The sequence below is a fragment of the Anarrhichthys ocellatus genome, unplaced genomic scaffold, assembly GCF_004355925.1.
Source record: "Anarrhichthys ocellatus isolate YVR2014 unplaced genomic scaffold, GSC_Weel_1.0 scaffold65, whole genome shotgun sequence".
NCBI classification, from domain to species: Eukaryota; Metazoa; Chordata; class Actinopteri; order Perciformes; family Anarhichadidae; genus Anarrhichthys; species Anarrhichthys ocellatus.
This window is the reverse complement of record NW_022280095.1, coordinates 350,060-362,435: the sequence shown is the minus strand read 5'-3', so window position 1 is coordinate 362,435 and position 12,376 is coordinate 350,060. Positions and strand designations below refer to the sequence as shown.

General features: G+C 41.6%; 1 protein-coding gene across 1 annotated transcript; it reads left to right on the top strand.

The window, feature by feature from the left end:
* Positions 1-364: 364 nt before the first annotated feature.
* pitpnab (phosphatidylinositol transfer protein, alpha b) lies at positions 365-12,376 on the top strand. The gene is made up of 12 exons (XM_031872722.1): positions 365-622; positions 4,758-4,788; positions 7,502-7,647; positions 8,284-8,375; positions 9,189-9,196; positions 9,501-9,575; positions 10,135-10,218; positions 10,332-10,409; positions 11,253-11,363; positions 11,784-11,906; positions 12,028-12,110; positions 12,286-12,376. Exons 1-11 carry the CDS (start codon positions 606-608, stop codon positions 12,073-12,075), a joined length of 813 nt encoding a protein of 270 aa, XP_031728582.1. The 5' UTR covers positions 365-605; the 3' UTR covers positions 12,076-12,110; positions 12,286-12,376.

The following is a 12,376-nucleotide window of genomic DNA, read 5'->3' as shown; positions in this document are numbered from 1 at the left end:
TTTTGAGTGGGAGCGATTTCCTTTTTTTTCATTACATAAAGTTGAAATACATAATGAAGCCTGTACCCTATTCCACGGGGAACTAAATTAAATGTCAGCTTTAGAGAGCCTTTGAATTACAAATACACTTGAACTATTATATATATATATAATTGTTTTCCAAACGTGTGGTTTTCTTTTCAGAGTGAGCTGTTCCAAAAACCAGCAGAATTAGACATTAAAAATGTCAAGTATATTTATAAAATATAAATCTATAAAACTGGATGGCTCAATTAGTCCCTCTCAGTAATTATGTCGAGGCTGTATAGACCCACCGCATCATCCTCAACCCACCCTCTGGTGAACCATCCTCTTTCTGTGTGTAGTCTGCTCTGCACAGGCCTCGCTGCTCTGCGCGCAACAGCAACGCCGCGCCGCGGCCCCGATCAGGAAGTGTATTTGAAGAAAATAAGCGACTGTGGAGGTAGAATGACATAGAGGGGGAGAGGTGGGAGAGAAGCAAGCGGAGAAAGAAGAGACCAACGGCGGGAGGAATCGACCCGGTTTCTGGACCTGTATTGAGCTGCTCCCCTCTTGGATATAGGGCATAACACACCGCCAAAAAAATGCTCATAAAGGAATTGTAAGTAGCTGTGTGTGCATGTGTGAGTGTTTCTGTGAGAGAGAGCGCGGAGGATGTGCGCGCGTTTATCCGTCAGGTTTCGCAGCGCTGACATTGTGGCCGGTCGCCTGAGAGTGGAATTACAAGAGTGCGGCCAAGGGTGATGTCGACATCCCGTATCTGCTCGACTCCGTGACCGTCATCATGTTCATGCATGCGACACTCCATCACCCTTGAGCGTTCACTGAGTAAACCGAGAGATAATAACGCGGCGGCTGTAGATGCATCAGCAGCCGGCGCATGCATGGCTGTGCCCTTCACATTTTGCATCATCAAGTGAAATCGGGAGGCTCTCCCTGTAGCGGACGGACAGGCTAATCGTCCTTTGCGCTGGTGCTAAAATGACGGATGCGCTACATGAGTGGTGGAGCTGAGGGAGAAATGGCTGGTGTAAGCCGCGCCGTGCCAGCGTCCATCCCTGTAAGCCGCTGTGGCCATGTTATTGATGCGCGGTGAAGGTGAAACGACTGATGGAGCAGTCCGGCATTTACCTCTAGAGGAATGGAGAGGACGAGGTGTAGAGGGACCCCGGTGGAGTAACGGGTGGGAGTGGGCAGGTATAAGGGAAATGGCAGCAAATGGCGAGTTTTTGACGCACCAGTCATTTCTGAGAATTTGACAGCTGGGCCGAGGGGACGGGTTGGCACATCAAGTGCCAGCAAACAGACAGATTTTTTGTTTTCACACGTTAGCCTACTTCAACACATTGCTGTTGCAGGCCTCAGTGTTCTGGATCACTGAGGCCTATACTCAGAATCAGCTGGTGGTTAGTATAAGGGTAAGGCCAATGGATTGCAGATGATTTGGGATGATATTGGCATTGAGATGAGAAATCAGATGTTAGTCATGGTTGTGGACTTCAGACAGTATGGTGGTTCCTTCATTTCCATGCTCATAACCGGTGTCAGCCTGTACACCAAACTTTTAAGGAGCGAGTGACCCCCCTAGGAAAAAAAACAGTCAACAGCCTGGTTTCTTCCATGTTTTTTTGTGCTACAGTATAATTTCAGATGATTTTGCACAATTTTTTCTACGAAATATCTAAATATTCACAAGATCTATGCATTTTAATTGTTTATTTCCATTCTAGGGCAAGGTCAGAGCTGCACTGTACTGTACATTGGCACACATGTTCAGCTATTGGCAGCTTCAGCCTAAAGATAACACTCTGATCTTGAAAAATCTATATTGGTCAGAGTCTGGCTTAAATGGACATTAGTCAACAGTCATTATTGTCTTGATTTCTCACCAAATGTATGCAATCAATTAATGGCTCAGTATCTAATAAAAAATAAAGCTCAGGATGAGAATGATGCCATGGCTAAAGATCCGACGTGATTAGGGAGAGTCTGGGTCTCAGCAGTCTGCCTGGAAATTAATTAAATCGGTCACGATTAAATGCTAAATGCACTTCTACACGCTGTCAACACACGGGCACACAAAGAGGCTTGTACATGAACACACACTCTCACACACACACACACACACACACACACAAATTCCACCATGGGGGTCAAGAGACAGTGAATTGATTCATGTACTGCTGTAGTACAGACAGTGTTTTTTACTCTGTACTGCTCATCTGACCTAAATCCCCCCCCCCCCCCCGAGTACAATTTTTCTCCAATTCCATGAGCTTTGGCAGGTGCACAGTGTTGCGAGAGCCACATGTAGAATGTGTCATGTGATGAAGATAATGGGGAAAAAGCAGTGAAAGAGTGGAGACAGACTGAGAAGACGAACAATGCAGGAGAGAAGACACCTGATCTTCCTGTCAAGACCTTTAGACCAAAGAGAGAGAGAGAGAGAGAGAGCATTAAGGTGACTTTAGTCCTTGTTTCACTTAAGCCTAAATTCTAAGTATTTAAATTTAGCTCTTTTTAACATTTACCTCACATTAAGCCATGCAAAAGACTTATTTTGGGAGATCTGTATTTAGATCTATGCTGTAAGTTAAATCCTATTTTAATATTGTCATTTGACTTTACAGACTGTCTCTGCCTTCCTTGCAGCATCTGGCCTCCCATCCAATGTCTGGCTGGGACTCAGACCCAGATTACGTTCAGTAGCAGCGAGTGGGATGCGGGATTATCTGAATTTGGGCATACATCACACAGTTACAAAACAGTCCACAAATCTGCATACTGTACATGTGCATTTGTGGTACAAAACGTGTCAGAGGAAGGTCTAGTGCAGTGTGTTTAAGCTGCTGCTTTCATCAATATCGTATATATACTCAGAAATAGTTTTATTTTTTAAATGAGTCTTTCCTTAATACTGTATGTGTGTGAGCAGATCTGTAAAGTGTACTGGGGCTACATCACCAAAGACGAATAAAACCAAAGACGTTCCCATAAACATGTTTGAGTTCCCTGACATCATCAATAACTTGTAACCAGCAATCTTTCCCAATAAAGATTTGTCAAACATTGCACCAAACTGTAAAACACATTCATTATTATTTTCTATTGTATTCCTCAATGCTCTTGATTTATACCAAGCTGCAAAAAGAGGTTCATTACATTACATTAGATTACATATTTGATAACATGACACATAGGAGTGACAAGCAAATCAACACATTAACACATTAACATACTTTTATTTTAGATCAGCTGCTGAAAAAGAGAAACACTGATCATCAGGTCATAATATGTCTTATTTATATATATATTCTTAGTAAAATACTAATGGCTACTAAATAGTGCTGTGGTACGTCATGTTTATGTAGTGCAACATGTGATATACAGTACATACTCCTGGTTGTATGTGTTACCGTTATCTTTCTAGTGTCACTGGGCCTGCTGCCACACAGTCAAACTGTGCACAAAGAAATTTGTCCTTGGCTCCTACTGAAAGAATGCCGGCATGGATGTCATCATTTGCTGATAGTGTGCAACGTATGTGGCCATTTGTTAGCCAGCTCGATTTCCCAACACTCTTTTGTAAACATGGTGGCGAAGCAGAAACATTTTTGACACAAAACAAAACATGGAACACAAACGGAACGGGATGAATAATCTTGTGCTTTATATCATATATTGGATTTTCGTATAAGTTTTTGAATTGGCGTTGTTTCTGAAGCTGCAGCACATTTCTCCTAATGGAAAGGTTTTAGGCCATGGTAGCGCGTTTGCCCTTTTTGGCCACCGTAATCGTAATCTTAGGTGCAGTGCAGCCACTGTCGGATGTCGGTCATCAATTTCATAAAAAATTATAGAACGTAATGATGATGGCTTCAGCAGCAATATCCTCAGATAACACCTACAACACAAGGAATAATAGCAAACAATCTCATCAATATCCTCATATTAAGTACAACCATCTGATAGAAACTGTTCTAAACCTTGTTAGAAGAACCTCTCAGCCTGAAAACCAGCTCCGTTTTTTGCATTTTATCTCGCTGTTTTCTTGCTTCACTGAAGCGTATTGTTATTTTCTCCTGAGAACAGTAAAGAATATATCTTTTTCCTGTCCTGGTGACTCAGTGTCAAAGTGAAATATGTGAATCTTATATATATTTTTTTCGTTCAGTGTGGAACCCACGCTAGATTTCATTCTACGATAGTTAATAAAAGATGAGTCGAGCCAAAGAACACAAACGTGGCCTTGTCATTTATTGAGCTGAAACATTAAAGGGAGTATACTCATTACTCTGTGAGAGGTAAAACTCCGCCAAGAAAACTTTTACTGTTGGTACAGCTCATATAGTTCCTCATTACGAATGTGGGGGCTTACTCAAGCTCCGCTGAAGCGTCCTCTGAGACAGCTTCACGGAGAAGACGCATGTTTGTCAGATAATTGCTGTCCAGATCTCTCTTGAGCGGAACGCTTAAAGATGTCGGTTCATGTTATCAGTATGTCACTCACGAGAGTTCTCCAGGCTAACCCGGTTCACAAGTGTGTCATTACCAAATTAAAGCATGATTAATGTCATATTATAATGCCAATAAGGACTTTAGGAGCACAGATTTTTTTTTTTCTCACACAGGTCAATCAATCACTATACTGTGCAACTACAGTGAAACCAAAGGTTGATTGATTTTGATGTCTTATGTTTTTTGAGTAACCTCCCTTCTTTTTCCTTCTCTACCAGTCGAGTGATTCTTCCTATCTCTGTGGAGGAGGTAAGTTTAATTTCGGTATATTTCAGTGTGTGTGAGTGTGTGTGTGTGTTAGCTAAACTGGCTCAAGGCTTAGCTTTTGTTATCTGATTCTTTAGTTCACTGTATTCGCAAGAGTGAAGCACAAGGGCCTGGCCATCACTAAAACTGATCTTTTTTGAGTGGCCTTTGGACTTTAACCTGTTTATATTCATGCTCCAACACACACGTAAGACCTTTTGTATTTGATGTATCATATGTCCACTCGGTGCACATATAGAAAAAAGGCAGCAGGGATCACCTTGTGAGAGAAACTCTCCATCATATTAAAGAGGGTTCCTATCAGATGGAGCTGTGAACCGACGCAGTCAGCACAGTCTTTCATTGTCCTCGTCCTCTTTTCCCTCTGTGTCCCTCTGTCCCCTGCTATCTTCACTTCCATTGCAGTTTGCTCTTCTATTCAGACCTGCATCGTAAATGAGTCACCTGAAACTACTTCCATGACTTCCTCAGTACACCGACCCCCCCGGGATTCCTCTTCACTGTTGCCCTCATATTTATGCACTTACAATGGGAGGAATCCACTTTTGGTAGAGACGTTTGACTCGTGCTGTTTATTCATGATGAATAAATATTGACTGCTGTTGCCAAAAAGCACTTAAATGTGCTCTTACACACAATAAACAGCAGAGTATGAGTGTGAAGTAGCAGTCAGTGCTCAGAGACATGATAACCGGTTAGCAGAGACAACAACAGCCCCTATGCATTGTGCCACGTCAATGCCACAGGACGTCAAGAAGCCAAATCTGAGAAATATCTTGTGACTGCTCAGATCCGTGCTTGTGCTGATATATTTTCATTTTAATTGTGACTCAAAAGCACAAGGCAGTGGACAGAGAAACATGTCCCTCTGATTTCTTCCCCTTGCATTTCCTCTGGCTCATGGAGGCCTGAGATCTACACATGTTACTCCTCATTAGTGTGTTTGTAGCCTGTAGATCTTAATCATATCTCTACGTAACGAGGCAGGTTTCCTCTCAAGCAGGAAGCCCGGAAATCATGTGATGGTCAGCATTCAGACTGTCACGATTAGGTGCCGAACAACATACTAAAAGAGGATTATTTCGCTAAAATGTGACGCACAAAGCCTGAATACAGTTGAGTAGCGTCTCTTGAACCACGTGAGCCCCTTCTGCCCTTGAATCACGTCCCTCCAGAGCTACATCCCAACTCGCTAAAGCAGCAGTCTTTAGTAATTTGTCATGCATTTGATTTCCTTTCTTTCAGTTCTTTCACTACTTAAATTTGATTTTTTCTAAAAAAGCTCAACAGCTGTCTCTTCACTAGGGATGACAACAGATTATTCCCTTTTACAAAGGTTTTGTTTTGGGGTGTACCTGTTGAATGAGGCTGTTCCAGCTGTTGAAACCCCTGGAGAGTCTGTTATCTTCCTCCCAGGAGCAGATTTTAACCTAAAGACTTCAATTTTGTGTAAGAAGGAAATTCTGGTATAACTGAACATGCACTCACCCCACAAGGCAAGGTTGAATTGTATTTGTTCAACACCGTTACCCAGGAGGCTTTGCTGTTCCTGCATCCCATTTATCTAGTCGACAGTTGCTGCGTCTGCAACTGACTTGAGGGAACAGTCTCTCTGTTGCTCTACACTTGTGTCTAAATCCAGAGACCATCAGGATCAAAACTATTCCGTCTTGGTTTCGTCTATGTGTTCACATTATGTGAAGGTCATTTAAATCAGTTTGGCAAAGGTTGTGTTGGTCATTGTCTTTTTGTCTTTCATTGCTGTCACTGTGGAGTCATAACCTTTTAGATGAGCACAAAAGGTCCAAAGGTCATGGTTGAAAGGAGCAGTCTCTGAATAGTGGCTTTTCTTTGGTCACCTTCCTAACCTCCAAAAAGTCCTCGGGTAGCTTAAACAACTGGTGCAGTAGTGTCCGAGTGTCCAAATCTCCTCCACTCATATTAAGTATTTTTGGTTGCTGTGATTGTATACATAGGAGATGATTTTATGTGAGTATTTTGTTGTCTTTCAATGTGAAGAAATCCACCATATCCTTAACTAAGCCCTTGCATTCTTGGACCCGATTAGAGTAAAATATTGTAGTTATGGCGTTTAATAGAAAATTATTCAGCAATCCAAAACATCAATGTTAGTTTCTCTCTCTCTCTGATACAAAACCTATCTCTTTGGAATATTAAATATGTACCAACATTGATGTTGTTTCATCTTTGCAATGTTGTACGTGTATCTGCGCTCTGGTCCAGCGTTGTGCCGAGGTTATATGGCGGATTAGAGGTGATTAAGAAATGAAAGGAGCCATTGTCCTGTGTTTAAATACTCGCATGCACACTCGGGACCAGGAAGATGGGGAATGGGAGGGAGAAAGGAGTGAAAGAAGGAGAAAGTGTACAGTTTGTAGCCAGTTTGAGGAAACAAGCTGGGTGCAACAAAGAAAGGTTGATTTGTAACGAAGGCAAACAAGAATGTGTGGGAGAGATTATGAGGATTCAGGGACAAGGAAAGGACAAGGTAAAGATCAGGAAAAGGATCAGAAGAAAAAGTAATCCACCACTTAAGACTGAAAAAGAAAATTGATATGTTACTGTGAAAGCTCACTCATCTACAGGATAATACATGTTGAGGGAAACAGCTTGTTTCTCCCTTTTAAACGCACTTTATTCCTCATTCTGACCTGTTTTTTCTCTCTGTTTTCAGTACCAGGTTGGCCAGCTGTACTCTGTAGCCGAGGCCAGTAAGAATGAGACGGGTGGAGGAGAAGGAGTGGAGGTGCTAAAAAATGAGCCCTACGAAAAAGATGGAGAGAAGGGACAGTACACACACAAAATTTATCATTTGCAGAGGTAAGCAGTTGTCCGACAGGTTTAAAAGTTCACTCGGGAAGACTGCTTCATTCATCCCTCCCTCGAGGCTGCATCTTTTGGCTCCTATCCATTTGTACATTTCTCCACTTCAGTCTGTTATCCCACCGCTTTAAAGTCGTCTCCCTCTTTCACTCCAAGCAGTTTAGAAAGTTTGAAACTACTTTTTCAGGAATAGTTTGACATTTTGGAAAGAGTTAGATGAAAAGGTGTGTACGTTAAATATGAAGCTATGCCGCCAGCAGCCAGGTTAGCTTAGCTTAGCATAAAGACAGGAAGCAGGGGGGGAACTTGGCTCTGCCCAAAGCTTAAATAAGACGTCAATCATGCTCGTGGTTCTGTTGGCCCGTACTTTGTGGTGCTCTGAGCTAAATGTTAATGTTAGCATGCTAACATACTCACAATGATTTCTAACATGCTGATGCTAAGCAGGTATAATGTTTACAATGTTCGATACCTTAGTTTAGCTTGTTAGCTGTTTCCACCTGCTGCTAAGCTAAGTTAACCACCTTTTAATCACACTGTGCATCAAAAACAAATCTTGATTTTATTAACTTTGCTTGGACCTCTGTAACCTAATCTCTCCTGATTGGTCTGACTCACTCCTCTGTCTTGCAGTAAAGTGCCGTCATTTGTCAGAATGTTGGCTCCAGCTTCGGCTCTCAACATCCATGAGAAAGCCTGGAACGCATACCCATACTGTCGCACAGGTAGCCCATACACACACACACACACACACACAATGAATTAAAATAACTAGCACATACAGAAGTGAGAAATCAGATCCACCATAAAATGAAAAGAATACATTTCACAGTCACAGAAATTTTTGGCTATGCTTGAAATCTAAACAGACACTCCATCGATCTACATGAAGGTCCAATCGAGGTCCCAGGAGGAAGTCGCATCTTCCAAACTACCTTTTAATCTACTGAGGAGGGTCTTATAGTGGTCTCATCTACCAAAACTTTTAAATCTGGAGTTTTCAAATGCCTAAAAATAATCCAGGAGGCTTCAACCACACCCACCATAATAACTGAAAACCCACATTTTGATGTAATGCAAAATGCACATAAATTTTAATGTACTTTTATGTGTGAACACAGTTGACTCAAATGACTTAGAGGTCACATAGGTGCTGATCTGTAAAAGGGATTGTCATTGTCTCTGTCTCTCTCTGTCTCTCTCTCTCTGTCACCTTGAAGTTGAATTCTTAACTGCATGTCCACTGAGAAGAGCCATGCATTCACTCGAGCCTTTCAGGCTGAGATCACACACACACACACACACACACACACAGTCTAGCAGCTGCCAGACAGCCATCTTTCATACAAAGACACAAGACAGTCAAAGACACAACCTGAACCTACGCACAAGATACTCACTGACAAATATTGCTGAACATTTCCCCTCCTCTTCCTCTGCACATTGTCCAATACTGTAAATGCTATTACATGTCTCAACTGCATTATTTTCTTTCTTTCTCTGTTTGCTCCTCCGCTTTCTTTCATCTGGCTCTGCAGTTATCACTGTAAGTATTTTCTTTTCTTTTCCACTTACAGATTGCAATGTGTGTTGACATAAAGGAAGCTTTGATGCCAATAGAGGCAACAAATTAAACTGAAAGTTGAGAAAGACATTTGATCTATTTGAGCGAGATGGCAGCAGCAGGGATAGTCAGACACCATTACTCTGGTGTGTTTGCGTTGCTGTGTGTATGAGAGCAGGAGACTGGCCTGTGTCAATTGTATTTAATTGTTTTTCACTTGCATGCATTTTATTCTGTAGATTTACTGTTCTCTCGCCACTCAGGATTATTTCTCTTTTCTCTGCAGAACGAGTATATGAAAGATAACTTCCTGATCAAGATTGAGACATGGCACAAACCTGACACGGGACACCTCGAAAATGTAATTAGTAAAGACTGTATTGAGCTGAGGAGGTGCATGCATGTATTTATGCAGTGTGAAGATTTTTTTAATGCTGTTTTTGGGATTAAAACAATGCACCTGGCAAAGAAGTGCTCATTTTACACCACTAATGGTTGATTTGAAATGTCTCACATGGGTGTTTTTTATTTATTATCCATGTCCTCCAATGCTAGATGTTTAGTGACAACATTTCACACTACTTCAATCTATTTTTGTCCTCTGATTAAAAATTGCTCTGTGAATACATGTGCAGGAAATACCGAAATAAGCCCCTAGTTATATGGCTCCCATAATTACTCTGGGACAGTGCTCCTATATATAAATGAACACGTTCATGAAAAATACAGTGAGCAGGCGAAACTGCTAAAAGGGTTCCACTAATTACCAGAGAAATCTGTCGCCCATGCATATTTTTACTTATTTTTACATATCATATGGGCTTAGAAAATCATTTTTACCCTGTCTCTGTTGTATGTGGGCTGCCTGCAGAGATTTGTGCCTGTATCAAGCTGTGCTGTGCTCTGTGCTGCTGTTTCAGGTACACGGTTTGGATGCAGAAACCTGGAAGAAAGTGGATGTAGTCTATATTGATATCGCGGACAGAAGCCAAGTGGATTCGAAGGTGAAAACGTTTAACTTAAGATCCACATTGAGACGATTACAGCGACTAGATCTCGTAGTTTTTGTGACACCTCATCCATGTTGTTTATTCTGGTTTTTCCTCCCTCTCTCCAGGACTACAAGCCAGAGGAGGACCCTTGCAGGTACAAGTCAGTGAAGACAGGACGAGGCCCTCTAGGACCAGACTGGAAGGTACAGTGTGTTGTTGTTGATTTCTCAGTTGGTTGAGACACATTTGAAACCACTGCAGTACATGATAAACATAGAACTCCAACCAAAATATTGTTAATTATTGATGATCAGAAGAACAAATCACTTGATACTTGTTTGTTATGATGTTTAGTCAGTGCTGAAATCATCGTCTGTATTCCTCATTCAAAAAGAGAAACTAGAACTGTGGATATACAGTACAAGCCATTGTTGTGAAAAAAAAACAAAGCAGCGTTTAACTACCATTTTCACACTCCACGCCATGTCGTTCTGAAAATATTGGTGTATTGGAATGATCAAATGAGATGAAAAATAAGAGGAGCCTAGTGTGTGCGTCCTCTTGACTTTATTCATTTGCTTGCTTTCCTCCATTCTGTTTCTCTTCCCGTGCACTGATTCCCTTAAGCTGAACAGGCAATCAGAGTTATTTCTCTTACTGAGGTGCTCCTCCACCAATTCATCATGCTAAAACGTCCAAAAAGCCACCGACAAGCAGACTAGTGCCAACGGTGCGGGCCACACTGCATAAACTAGGGCCACAGACGCTCACTTACAGCCCAAAATTGACCGTTGGCCTGGTGTGTCAGGGCCTTAACACAACTACCCACGAGCATTTTGTGGATATTTCAATATTTTTATTTACTCAGTTTAAATTTGACAATTTAGGCCGTCAGTATTTCCAAAGCCCCGGCTCTGACTCTGACTGTAAAACTAAATAGAATTAAAAAGAATAAAACATGTTGAGTCTATGTATTTTATCGCACAGCCGTCTTTGTTATCAATTTTGAAAATCCCTGTACTGTATGTACATTTGTGCACTTGCAGAAGGAACTTCCTAAGAAGACAGACTGCCCACACATGTGTGCCTACAAACTGGTCACTGTCAAATTCAAGTGGTGGGGCCTGCAAAATAAAGTGGAGAGCTTCATTCAAAAGGTGTGTTTACAGTGTGGACTGTGGTACATACCGGTTTGTCACTTAGTGATCATTATGACATCCAGGTAGCCACAGGTCAACAACGTCTGCTACAGAGGAGGGATTGTTGACAAACTGTTTAACATGATCTTGCAGGACAGTCCTTGGTTGTGTGTGTGTGTGTGTGTGTGTGTGTGTTAAAGACTGTTAGTGTCTCATATCCTGTATATGCATACAGTACATACAGTGTCTCACATCTTGTTAGCTTTAGGTTAGAGTGGAAAAGTACAACCCACTATGATGCCGTACATACAGTATGGGCTGCACCAGCCTCTAGTGGATAAACTGGGTAAACCAGGATGGAATTAAACAATTCGATTTTAACATTTGGACTAAAATATTCTGCTTACTTTCTCTTCATTCTCACATCTTGTTTCACAGCAAGAGAAGCGTTTGTTCACTAATTTCCACCGTCAGCTGTTCTGCTGGATTGACAAGTGGATTGACTTGAACATGGAAGACATTCGTCGCATGGAGGAGGACACACGCAAGGAGCTAGATGAGGTGAGAAAAAAAAGTTTTCATTAGTGAGTAGATATATTAGTTAAACAACAATTAGTAATTCAACCATAGTCTTAGAGCTACAACATTTCTGTGTATGATCTGTTTGTGTTGTGTGTGTCAGATGAGAGTGAAGGACCCAGTGAAAGGGATGGTGGCTCTAGAGGACTGAGGTTGTGTTGGACAGTGAATGCTGCTGCTAATGAGGTTAGAGGAACATAACTGTTTTGTTTCAAGGTAGCTCTAAAATGTATTTGACTGTCTGTCTGTACACACACATACCTTTTTATATATATATATATTCTTTTTTAACTGATCAATTATATATTTACATAGTGGAAAGGGTTTCTTGTGTATGCTCTTACCTCTTTCTCTCTTTCAGACCAGACTACCCAGACACCAGCGGATTCACATCCTACGTTTATTCCTACTGACACAACATCTGACCGGCTGGTCCAACATGCCCATTCCCC